The sequence below is a fragment of the Lagenorhynchus albirostris genome, chromosome 15, assembly GCF_949774975.1.
Source record: "Lagenorhynchus albirostris chromosome 15, mLagAlb1.1, whole genome shotgun sequence".
NCBI lineage: Eukaryota > Metazoa > Chordata > Mammalia > Artiodactyla > Delphinidae > Lagenorhynchus > Lagenorhynchus albirostris.
Window position 1 is genome coordinate 43,331,621 of NC_083109.1, and position 11,949 is coordinate 43,343,569.

The 11,949-nt window shown below is 42.2% G+C and overlaps 1 protein-coding gene across 3 annotated transcripts; it reads left to right on the forward strand.

The window, feature by feature from the left end:
* The first annotated feature begins 7,972 nt into the window (after positions 1-7,972).
* On the forward strand, positions 7,973-10,575 carry OTOR (otoraplin). 3 transcript variants are annotated; one of them, XM_060124513.1, is made up of 4 exons: positions 7,973-8,103; positions 8,470-8,609; positions 9,520-9,630; positions 10,479-10,575. In XM_060124513.1, the coding sequence occupies exons 1-4, from the start codon at positions 7,989-7,991 to the stop codon at positions 10,500-10,502; spliced, it is 390 nt and encodes a 129-aa protein (XP_059980496.1). In that variant the 5' UTR covers positions 7,973-7,988; the 3' UTR covers positions 10,503-10,575. The 3 variants fall into 3 exon arrangements, with proteins under 3 accessions (XP_059980496.1, XP_059980494.1, XP_059980495.1); XM_060124511.1 differs by lacking the exon at positions 10,479-10,575 and adding an exon at positions 9,856-9,924; XM_060124512.1 differs by lacking the exon at positions 10,479-10,575 and having other exon boundaries at positions 9,520-9,956.
* Positions 10,576-11,949: the final 1,374 nt, after the last annotated feature.

The following is an 11,949-nucleotide window of genomic DNA, read 5'->3' on the forward strand; positions in this document are numbered from 1 at the left end:
TATTTCATTTATTGGCCCACTGTCCTATCATCAAATGCTTATGCTAGTCTAGAACACATCTTAAGGTATATAAAACTGTAATAGGATGCTTTTCTTGTGTGTTTTTTTTTTTTTTTAATTCATTCAGTAGCCAGGACTTCCTCTGACCACAGCCAGGAAATGTTCTCTCTGATTTTTTTTTTAATTAATTAATTTATTTACTTATTTATTTTGGGCTGTGTTGGGTCTTCATTTCTGTGCGAGGGCTTTCTCTAGTTGCGGCAAGCGGGGGCCACTCTTCATCGCGGTACACGGGCCTCTCACTATCGCGGCCTCTCGTTGCGGAGCACAGGCTCCGGACATGCAGGCTCAGTAGTTGTGGCTCACGGGCTTAGTTGCTCCGCGGCTTGTGGGATCCTCCCAGACCAGGGCTTGAACCCGTGTCCCCTGCATTAGCAGGCAGATTCTCAACTGCTGCGCCACCAGGGAAGTCCCCTCTTGTGTTATTTTGGAGTAGCTAATGGTAGATGCTTTTCTAGTGTTATTTTGGAGTAGCTAATGGTAGAGAAACATTGAACCACTTTAATAAAAGTAAAGGAGAATTAGATCAAGCAGTTGATTATATTTTCTGTAATGTTTTATGTGTATGAACTGCCATCCTGGAATTCATTTTTTTGTTTGTTTTTGTGGGATTTTTCTTTGTTTTGGGCGCACCACAGGGAGATCTTAGTTCTCCGACCAGGGATCGAACCCAGACCCCCTGCAGTGGAAGTGCCGAGTCCTAACCACTAGACCGCCAGGGAATTCCCTGTTTAGTTTTTTTAATGATTCTTTTACTAATGATAAAAATGATATCCTGGATATGAGAAGAAGGTGGGACCTGGGCAGGATCTAAATTCATCTTCATATTCAAATAAATGAGCATGGTATTTGCTGGTAGTAGACATTTCACAAATCTTTTCATCCAGTTTTTAATTGAATAAAGGCCATTTAGGAGTAACTATACTTACTGTTTTCTGGGAAAACAGATGGAAAGGGAATATTGTCTTTAGACTTCACATTTTATGCTCTTACCCTCTTGAGGCAGGGTCGTTCCTAAGGAATACCTGCTCAGTTATTAACCTCATTATTGAACAACCTCCAAAGGAAAGATTTTTAGTCTGTAATCTTTTTGAAGACTAGTAGGCTGACTTGCAAAGGTTGCCAATCCTAATCTTGCTGCCTCTTTGTGCTTCTTGAACACTGATGCTCAGATATTTCCAAAGCTCATTTTCTGTAGTGTTTGATTTCTACCTAAGGCTATTGATTCAAGTCCCCTGCTAGCAAAACCACAGGTGTCTATAGAAGTGGACGATTTTTTATGTATAGTGCATGGTAAAGTGACTATTAATCACTTGTTGTGTTCCTGTTTTAATATTTCCTGGAACAAGACTTTTCCTTATCACTTAGTTTTTTTATGTATTGAATATATATGGGATACATATTTATAGGAAGACCACTTTCAGAGTTATGTAGATTTTTATCACATCACTCTTGTGCATACATGAGGAGGAAAAAGCAGAATAATTTTTATCCCTTAACTTTCCACCTGCAGAGTCTGATTCTTATGAATAACTTTTTAACCTAGTTGTCAAGTTCATGTATGTCCGTAAAATGTATTAACAGTGAGTTACTAGAAAAAAGACCATGCTCTTGCATGTTGACAGCAATGCCATTTGCAAGTACATTTTCTAACTGCTTGCTCTCAGTGACTGTCCTTAGCTTGTCTCAGAAGTTGTTTCACAGGACTTCCCTGGTTTTGCAGTGGTTAAGAACCCGCCTGCCAGTTCAGGGGACACGAGTTCGATCCCTGGTCCGGGAAGATTCCACATGCCGCAGAGCCACTAAGCCTGTGTGCCACAACTACTGAGCCTGTGCTCTAGAGCCCGCAAGCCACAACTACAGAGCTCGTAGCCCCCGCTACTTTTAGTACTCTATCAATAGTTGATGAGTTTTGGCAGTTGTATAAGTTGTGTGAGAGTCATAATCAAGATATAGAGCGTTCTGTCACCCCTCAAAGACAAGAGCTGCCTTGTGCCCCTTGGCAGTCAGTCTATCCCCCCATCCCGACCCCAGGCAGCCACCCATCTGCTTTCTGTCACTGCGACTGTGCCCTGTCTAGGATGCTTTTGAGGTTCATCTCTGTTGCGTGGATCAGTTTGTTCCGCCAGCGGATGGGCATTTGGGTTCTTTCCAGTTTGGGGCCATTAGGAATAAAGTGGCTGTGAACATTCACGTACAAGTCTGTGTTGGACATACGTTCTGTTAGAAGAAGATTTCAAGCGGAGGAGTGACATTTGATTACTTTTGAAAGCTTTTTATTTTGAAATTTTTTCTGATTTATATAAAAGCCGAAATAGTACGCAGAGCTCCCATACATATTTTTGAACTGTCGAGGAGAAATTTCCCCCTCTACCCCTCCTGAGTTCTTGTGGCTGGACTAATAATGAAATTGATACAAAACAGATTAATGGGGGAAAAATTTTAATTCATGCAGACAGACGTCTCATAGAAATGAGACCTAAGTAGTGGCCAAAGCAGGCAGCTTTTATACCTTCTAGAGAAAGAATAAACTAGAGATGAAGTGACACGGCAAAGAAACTTAGGTTTGGGGTGCTCAATTAGTGAAGAATCTGAACAGTTCGACCCTGAGGTAGTAAAGGAGTAACAAGGTTTGTTTATACAAGCTTCTTGACCTGAATTCCCTATCTCTGGTGAAAGGGGTGTCCTACCTCTAGATGCAGGGGGTGCAGCTTTCACATGAGAGGTTTATTTCCTGCTTTCTGGTTGACAGAAAGGAGGGTCAGGGTGTCACTTTTGCATTGGCGGTTCCTTAAGTAACTAATTCAAAATAATCAATATACCTTATTTCGGGGAGGCCCACCCTGAGCCCTAGCAGAACCATTTGACAGTGTGTTGACCTGATTGCTTGTTACCCCCTTAAAAACTTCAGTGTGAATTTCCTAAGTACAAGACCACTCTTCCACATAACTTCTAGATGACCAGCAACATCAAGGAATAACATTCATCCAATTTATTTTTTTGTATTTTATTATATTTTATTTTTGGCTGTGTTGGGTCTTCGTTGCTGCGCGGGCTTTCTCTAGTTGTGGCGAGTGGGGGCTACTCTTCGTTGCGGTGCACAGGCTTCTCATTGAGGTGGCTTCTCGTTGCAGAGCATGGGCTCTAGGCGTGTGGGCATCAGTAGTTGCAGCACGTGGGCTCAGTAATTGCGGCACGTGGGCTTAGTAGTTGCGGCATGCAGGCGCTAGGGTGTGCAGGCTTCAGTAGTTGTGGCACACGGACTTAGTTGCTCCATGGCATGTGGGATCTTCCCAGACCAGGGATCGAACCCGTGTCCCCTGCATTGGCAGGTGGATTCGTAACCACTGTGCCACCAGGGAAGTCCCCATCCTATTGACTGATGTCCCAATCATGACCCGAGAATCCAATCCAGGATCATGTGTTGAGTGTAGTTGTCATGTCTCTTTAGTCTCCTGTCAGTTCCTCAGCCTGTCCTAACCTTTTATACTAAAAATAATGAATTTGCAACAGTACCTCTGATTGCAACCCAATAGCACTGAGTTTATTCTAGCCTTTCCCCTCTCCTTACTTGTAACTTATTCTTCTCGAGGCCCATTAATCTCCATGTATTTAGTAACTATAATTTGAAAAAGATTCGATCAAACTAGGATCTTCTGACCATCCTTAACTTACTGATCTGTGGGAGTTGCACGGAGGGTCTAGAGGGAGCAGATGTTGTTATCCATTAAATATAGCAGATTTAAACTTGAATTTAACTTTCAACTTTGGCTGCATATTAGAATCATCTGGGAGATATTTTCAAATACCCATCCCTAACCTACACCCCAGATAAATTAAATCCCAATCTCTAGGGGTGAAACCCAGTCGTCAATATTTCTTAAGCTCCCCGATTGAGTCCAACGTGAGTCAAAGTTAAGAACTAACAGAGCAGATTTCTACCTTTATGAAGTGGCTTATATGATTAGATTATTAGTTCAAATTATATTTTTCAAAGGTAGTCTATAGAAGATAGCGTCAAAATGGAAACTATTCGGAGAGTCTCACATCTCCATTTTAAACTTAAAGGCCTAAAGTATTTTGTTTGGGTACTTAACAGGCATTTTGTCCCTTGAAAATGTTGTATCCAGCAAAGACCTGATGATGAATGTGAAATCCTGGCTAAAAATTTGTGCTGTATTTGATGTGCCCTCGAGCAGCACTTCTCAAACTTTAATGTTCATACGAATCACTTGTATCTTGTTAAAAAGTCGATTCTGATTTAGCAGGACTGGGCTGGGGTCTGAGAGACTTTATGAAGTGATGCTAAATTTGCTGGTCTGGAGACCATGCTTTGATGGCAGGACCCCAGCATCTCTGCCCTAATCATTTAGTCAATGAGTCTTAATTTGAGGGGTGTAATGAACATCTCTTTAGGCCTGATAAAACCTAGGGACTTTGCCCAGAAAAAAAGAGTACACATGCATGTATACACCTAAGCATATAATTTCGAGGATCATGCATTCATTCAATGAATACCTATTTATGAGTACCGAGTATTTTTCTGGGTGCTAAAGATAGAGCAGTGGACGTCCCCACCTCGTGGAGTTTTCATTGTGGTGTCAGGGGGACAAATCACCAAGTAAGTAAACAAGGCATGTCAGGTAGTGAAACGTGCATCAGAACAGTGACCACTGGTCGAGTGATGGACGGATTGGGTTGCGGGAGTGCAGGACTGGCTCTGTTAAACTGGTCTGTCGGTGGAGACATCTTGACTATCAGAGAGCAGAAGACCAGTATCTGGAGGAAAAGTATCCCAGGCAATAAGCTTAGAGGGCCTAAAGTAGAAATGAGCTTCGCATTTTCAAGTGGCTGGTGTGCCGGGAACAGAGCCAGTGAGGGGGAGTGACAGAAGGTGACCTCAGAGGGGCGGAGGGGCCAGATCATGCAGGGTCTTGTACGTCAAGGCGAGGAGGCTGCTTCCACCCCGTCCACTTGTCCAAGCCTTTTTTTTTTTTTTTTTTGCGGTACACGGGCCTCTCACTGCTGCGGCCTCTCCCATTGCGGAGCACAGGCTCCGGACGCATAGGCTCAGCGGCCATGGCTCACGGGCCCAGCTGCTCCGCGGCATGTGGGATCTTCCTGGACTGGGGCACGAACCTGTGTCCCCTGCATCGGCAGGCGCACTCTCAACCACTGCGCCACCAGGGAAGCCCAAGCTTATTTTTATTTTATTTATTAATTTTTAAAATAAATTTATTTATTTATTTTTGGCTGCATTGTGTCTTCATTGCTGTGCGGGGGCTCCTCATTGCAGTGACCTGTCTTGCCACAGAGCATGGGCTCCAGGCATGCTGGCTTCAGTAGTTGTGGCTCACGGGCTCTAGAGCACAGGCTCAGTAGTTGTGGCGCAAGGGCTTAGTATCTCCGCGGCATGTGGGATTTTCCCGAACCAGGGCTCAAACCCATGTCCCCTGCATTGGCAGGCGGATTCTTAACCACTGCGCCACCAGGGAAGTCCCTGTAAAAGCCCATTTTTAGACCCTAAAGGAACCACAGCCTCCACTTTAAGAACCCCAGACTGAGAAGCTAATTTAGGAACTAAAGGAAAAAAAAATGTCTTTTGGGGATTAAAGGCTCAAAGAATCTATGTGAAAATCCAGAAGCAGGAGGGAAGTAAGCTCAGGACAGAGCCCTTCTCTGGACCCTCCGAATGTGCTGTAGTGACTCGAGTGTGCTACCGGCCACGACAGCTTGCTGAGTTATCCTAAGTTTAAATTCCTATTTGTGAGCAAAATTTTACAAAGAGGCCTCTAGTCTTCACCCGGTCTCTGCCTACTGCAGAATGCTGGGACATACCAGGCCTGCCCAGGATGCACTCAGAAGGCTTGGCATCTCTTTTCTTAGTTCTCCACCTTCAAATGGCCCATGATGGCTTTGTGTCAGCATCAGCTTAGTTGGCTAAGTTGTTGTGACAGCTCGGACGTGGCTGTATTCAACGTTTCACTCTGCTTTGGGGACCTGCCTAGGGTGTGGCCATCTGAGTTTGCACAGTCTTCATTTCTGAAAGTGCCTCTTAAACGGCAATTGTCTTTTGACTCTCCTGTGTTGACAGCTGGCTGGAGACTGTCGCAGTCTGTAAAACAGCTGCCTGATCAGGATAAAGAGGATTTTGATCGATGCTTTCATTTTCCAAGAGATCCTTTTAGGCCCCTAGATTATAGGAAGAAAAAATGCACTGGCATTCTGCTTTCAAAAATGATTTCCAATTCATCCCTTCCTTGAAGTGAAACAGGAAATAAAGAACTTAAAACCCCAATTCTAAGTTGACAGTGGATGCATGGAAACAGCACTGGGCCACAATCCTGCTGGCTGACCCTTGGAGTGGTTAAGAAAGGCAGCTCTGGCCTGTGCTGGGCCTCAGCTTCCTTGTCTATAATGAAGATATTGGATTTCACGAGCTTCCACATTAGGGCCAGCCGTGTAAGAGATCCTCCCTTGAAAAGAACACGCCACTCCCGCCCCTACACCACACACACCCAAATGGTAAAACTTTGTTACATACACACACATCCCTAAAACAGTCAAACTTTTTCATTGTACTATATTTTGCTTTACCAGTTTATCCCTTGGAAAATAGTTTTGTACCTATTTTGTAAGTTGAATGCTCGTCCCTCATTTTGTCAGGTGACAGTGTTTCGGGGGAGAGAAAAGGGGGTTCTGCTCTAAAACTTTATCAGCAACCAAGTTCGACAGGGCAGCCTGACAGGGCCTCTAGTCAAGAAATAATGAGGGGGCAGGGGAACACCTTATGAGAGAAAAAAAATCCCAAACACCCTACGACATGCAGAAACCTATTGTCTCCTTCTCCCAGTAGAAAGTAAACCCTTGGGTCCAGACCTTTTTTAATTCATGGCTGTCTCTAGTGCCTACAACAGTGCCTGGCACATAGCGGGTGCTCAGGAAATATTTGTTGACTAGATGGGGACAGGTATTAGTGCTTCAGCTTTGTCCATTTTTTTTTTTGGCTGCATCACGTGGCATGCAGCATCTTAATTCCCCAACCAGGGACTGAACCCTCACCCCCTGCACTGGAAGCACAGAGTCTTAACCACTGGACCACCAGGGAAGTCCCAGCGCTTCAACTTTGATGACTTGTAACTGTGCCCCTCTTCCCATGGGAAAGATGCCCGGAAGCAGGCCAGGCAGGCATGGGGGTTCGAGGAGAAACAAACCTCCAGCTTTACTCCCTCCTCTATGAGCCATGAGCGTTTTGAGACTGAATTTCAAAAATCTCTGAGAGAGGAGGTAGAAAAAAAGCCTGTTCCATTTCTCCCAGCCCACCTACCCCTTCTCCCCCCACCACCCCCCGTTAGTAGGGTCTTGTTGTGTTACAGTCCATGCTTGCCCCAACCGACATGACTCCTAAGAATCCTATCATGAATGATTTGTAAATGTAAGCATCCTTGACTTATCTATTATATAAATCCAGATGTTTATTAAATGTTTAAATCAAAATTATTTGTATTAAGGGTATAGATCTCACATCTTCAACAGTTTCCTGCAGTTAGTACATCTTTGCTCATACATTGAAAGACTATGAGGTTTGAACTAAAAACATTTTTTAAATGACTTGAAATTCTCATAGTTCTTTCAACAATGTCTTCCTGATACAATAAACCACAGTGAAAGTGACTTTAACAATGGTGGACCATTTTGGATACAATTTGTGTGTAAAAAAGACACAGAGTTTGAGTCTCTTTGGGAAATCAGATGCTAACTAGCCCCTAGAGCCCAGTAGCTGTTATGAAAGCAGAGAAATGGTAGCCACCTCCCCATTGGCCGGGGGACTTACCCAGATGTCTGGCTTTCACATAAAAGACAGGAAGCACTGAAGTCAGTCTCCACTTGCACTCAAAGGGCAAAAGCAAAAACAGCAAAAAAGGAAGATGGCAAGACTATTGTTACTTTTCCTCCCAGGTCTTGTGGCCATATGTGCCGTGCATGGAATATTTATGGACAGACTTGCTTCCAGGAAGCTGTGTGCAGATGACGAGTGTGTCTGTAAGGACTTTTTTATGCCTTTCCTTACCTTTCTATTATATAATCAAAAAAGAAATATGCAACAATAGCATAAAATCTAATTGTACTTGTAAGTGAATTTTCTCTAATGTGCATGGGATTAGCATTGTTTCTCCTGGTCTGTGCCTTTTGTGTCTTACCATGAAGAATTCACTTGGCTAAGATTCTGCTGGGTGCTGCTTTAATACCTTAGTTATCTTCTGGAACTGAACATGAGCTATAAATTAGGAGGTATTAGTCACTCTGATTTCCTAGTTTTCTTATGTGCTCTGCCTTTTTGCTGTGATAAAATCCAGGAGCCAATGTTTTTTTCTTCTAGATAAACATTTCAGTGTTTTTTTCTTCCAGATACTATTTCTCTGGCCCGAGCTCAAGAAGATTACAGTGCCCCAGACTGTAGATTCATTAACGTTAAAAAAGGGCAGTGGATCTATGTTTACTCAAAGCTGGTAAAAGAAAATGAAGCTGGAGAATTTTGGGCTGGCAGTGTAAGACGAGATTATTTAATATATATACACATCTTGACATATGTTTCTCTTAATTTTTCCTCTGTTACCTATCTGCAATGCCTTTTAATATTTAAAACTAGCTGTTAAGAACAATATAGATGCTGTGGATACCAGTGCAAAAATTCATATATATTTGCTTTTATTGCATTTTGAAGAAACAAAGAAAATTTCATAACAAAACCAAATGTAGGTTTATTTGATGGTTTGGCAAGAAATCTAGTCAAACACATGGGGGCTTGAACATCCCAAAGAGTTTGAAACTTATTCAAAAATATTTGAGTGGATTTGCCAAGTAAAAGGCATGTGTACTGGCAGTCAGGCTACGTTTCAATATTTTTAAGGAAACTTTAGCACCGTCTTTAATTCCAAAGAATCTGCTTTCTTCAGTTAAAACGTGCAGGGGTGGGCCCTAGGGAGGGATGAAGCGGGATTGATTTACTGTCCTCCACGGCAGCTGCAGCTCCAGCACCAGAGATAAATTCTCAAGTAATAAAGAATTAAATCTTAGATTCACTTGAGACCTGTTCATCTGAATTTTTAAAAATAGAGAGAGTCCTTTAAAAGTCCTTTAAAATAACAGTGTCTGTTTACCTTTTTTAAAAAGGTGCAGACTTTATTTATGGGTTCCAAAAAAGATTTCAGGCAGCTCACAAGATTGCATAGAGAAATGCTAAAGTAGGGAGACCAGGAAGATTAGGCCACAAAAGAACACACACACAATTTCTGTGGGTTGACTTCAAATCTGGGTCTGAGCCCCCCAGAATCCAGACTGAGAAGCAAAGCACTGGCAGTTATGTAAGTCTCATGGATAGCAAAGAGGATGCCTGAGGGTTTCTAAAAGACGACTCACATCAGCTTTCCCCTCACTGTGACACTTCTGGGCACTCAGGTTTATGGCGATCAACCTGAGGACGAGATGGGAACTGTGGGTTATTTCCCCAGCAACTTGGTCCAGGAGCAACACGTGTACCAAGAAGCCACCAAGGAAGTTCCCACCACGGTAAGCGTCCTGGAGGTGCCAGGGAAGGACTCAGATCTCAAGGTAATAATGTAGATGTAGGCAGGTGTGAATAATGCATCATGCAACTTACGAGGTGCATCATGAAAAGCCCCCCGACACTTTCAGTGGTGACATCTCTAGACAACGAGATTTGGGGGAGTTTTTATACCTACTATCAATGTTGAAAGGTTAGTGAAATTTCTCTACCAACCCCCTTTGTTTTAGATGCAAGTTATCCTGGAAAGGGCTCCATGTCACAAAGAAAGAAACCAACATAATATTAGCTGACTCTTACTGATGGGTACACTTGTTGACTAAAGACTTGGGCTGAGAAAAAAATCAGCACCTGTGTTTGACAAAATCAAAACATTCTGGAAAATGTTTGAATGCCTACTTTTGTGATAGATAGACTCTACTTATGCATGAAAAAAAATTGTACTCTTCCTAATGCCCTGGGGTCTTGTATACCCAGAACAGAAATAAAAGATCCCCTTTGAGCTACTTTGCAAGGTGGTTGTTTTGAAACGATTCTCCTGGAGCTAACGGCTGTGCAAAATAACTTCAAAACATTGCCCAACCTACACAAATGCGACTCGCTTGTTATCATGTCTTAGCATTGAGCTTGAGAGTGTCAAATAACCATAAATTAAAAGTGTATTTGAGAATCTTCACTTTAAGTAGTTTTTGACTTAAAGTAATACTTGTGTCATAGTCTTTGGGGTTCAGACTTTGCTTATTTTAAATCCAAATTTCCCTTTGATGACATATGATTTGAAATAAAGAATCTACATCTGTTTTCTGACCCTGCACGCTCAGCTCAATCTTTTTTTGCTTTTGTTTTTTTCCAGGATATTGACTTCTTCTGCGAGTAAGAAGTTAGACAAATTTGCAGATAGAAAGGAAACACCAAAAACAAAGAAAAAAGCGAAAATAACCAAAAAATACACGTCCCTAATTTCTGACTTTTGTTTCAAGGGTTTAGCTTGGGGCTGGAGATAGCAGATAAAGGGGAGGGGAGGGCAGGAGGAGAGAGGAAGGAGGGGGAAAGGGCAGGGGGGAGGGGGTGTTCTCCGAGCCTGGTCTTCCCACCCACTGGGACAGGGTGACCTTTGGCTAAGTGGATGAATTGAAAGTAGACAATTTTTTTCAGCCTAGAGAATCTTCTCTTACACAGGGATCATATAGAAGGTAGTTCATTTATAGTTATTTCTAAATAGTAATTCTTCTAAGCTCTTTGGAGCCCCATATAAACTTAGGTCATAGGTCTTTTCTTCGGACATGACGTTTTCTACTTATTTGTCTCTCTGGCCAGTTGGAGTATTATAATGTACACAAAGGGGCTATGTCATCAAGGAGTATTCTAGGATTGTTGTTACTTTTAATATTTGATGCCTTTGGGATGTGAAGCTGTTGGGGAAGAAAAAGAGCTGTTTGGACTCATAGATGTTTGGACTATGCCTCTAAATTTCTCTTTAAAAAAATGTCTCACAAATTATTTCAGTTGAATCATTTGACCTTCTAAATGATCAACTTACCTCTCCCCCAATTTTAAATAATGTTAAATTTTAATAAATTAAAAAATTTAAATTTTAGTAAGTGGTGGTGGGGTGCTTTATGAAATATTTGCAGTGGAATAGCTTCCCCTTATTATGTGCTGTTACTGGATATTATTCAATCTTCAAGTCGAAATATACAGAAAAAAAAAGTCTACGGGTTATTTTCTCCACTTCTATTTCAACTTCGAATTTCCTCTTCTTGTGCAAATTCCCCCATCAAGGGTGATGTGTTAAGAAATCTGGTGAGGGGATACAGGTTTGGTGGTCCTGATGGACCCACAAGTTTTTCTACATTTAACTGGAAATCGGCTTTGATTGTGTATTACTAATGTAATCCTTTTGATGTAGTCATGAGCTTTTGTTTGTTTACATGTAATGTAACATGTTAAAATGCCTGTACTACACTCAAAAATTTTTTCACAATTTTTGAGTTTAAAAAAATTTTTTAAAACACTTTCACCTTGAGGAATAGAAAGTCTGGGAGGTGGGGGTTGGGAATGGGGTTTGTTCCTCAGTTTTCTGGGGTCTGAGCATCCCACAATCATGAAGAGAAGGGCATTTAGGACAAGTTGGAGACTTGGACCCCAGAGTCATTTTCCAGCTGTGCCCATTGTGACTTTAGGTGCATATGTTTTTGCCAAACTCTTAGGGAGGTCAGTCAAATAAAATGGTACCCCCCCCAAGAAAAAGCCCCCTAAACCCAAACCCACCTACTATTTTTTTTCTATCTCACTTTATTCCGTAAAAGATTTCATGCAACATC

What these genes read in the sequence shown, in the direction of transcription:
- OTOR (XM_060124511.1), top strand. Translation starts at nt 7,989, where the DNA reads ATGGCAAGACTATTGTTACTTTTCCTCCCAGGTCTTGTGGCCATATGT. An exon ending in TGCAGATGACGAGTGTGTCT is followed by an intron (nt 8,104 to 8,469) that starts GTAAGGACTTTT and finishes TTTTTCTTCCAG; the next exon opens with ATACTATTTCTCTGGCCCGA. An exon ending in GAGAATTTTGGGCTGGCAGT is followed by an intron (nt 8,610 to 9,519) that starts GTAAGACGAGAT and finishes CTGGGCACTCAG; the next exon opens with GTTTATGGCGATCAACCTGA.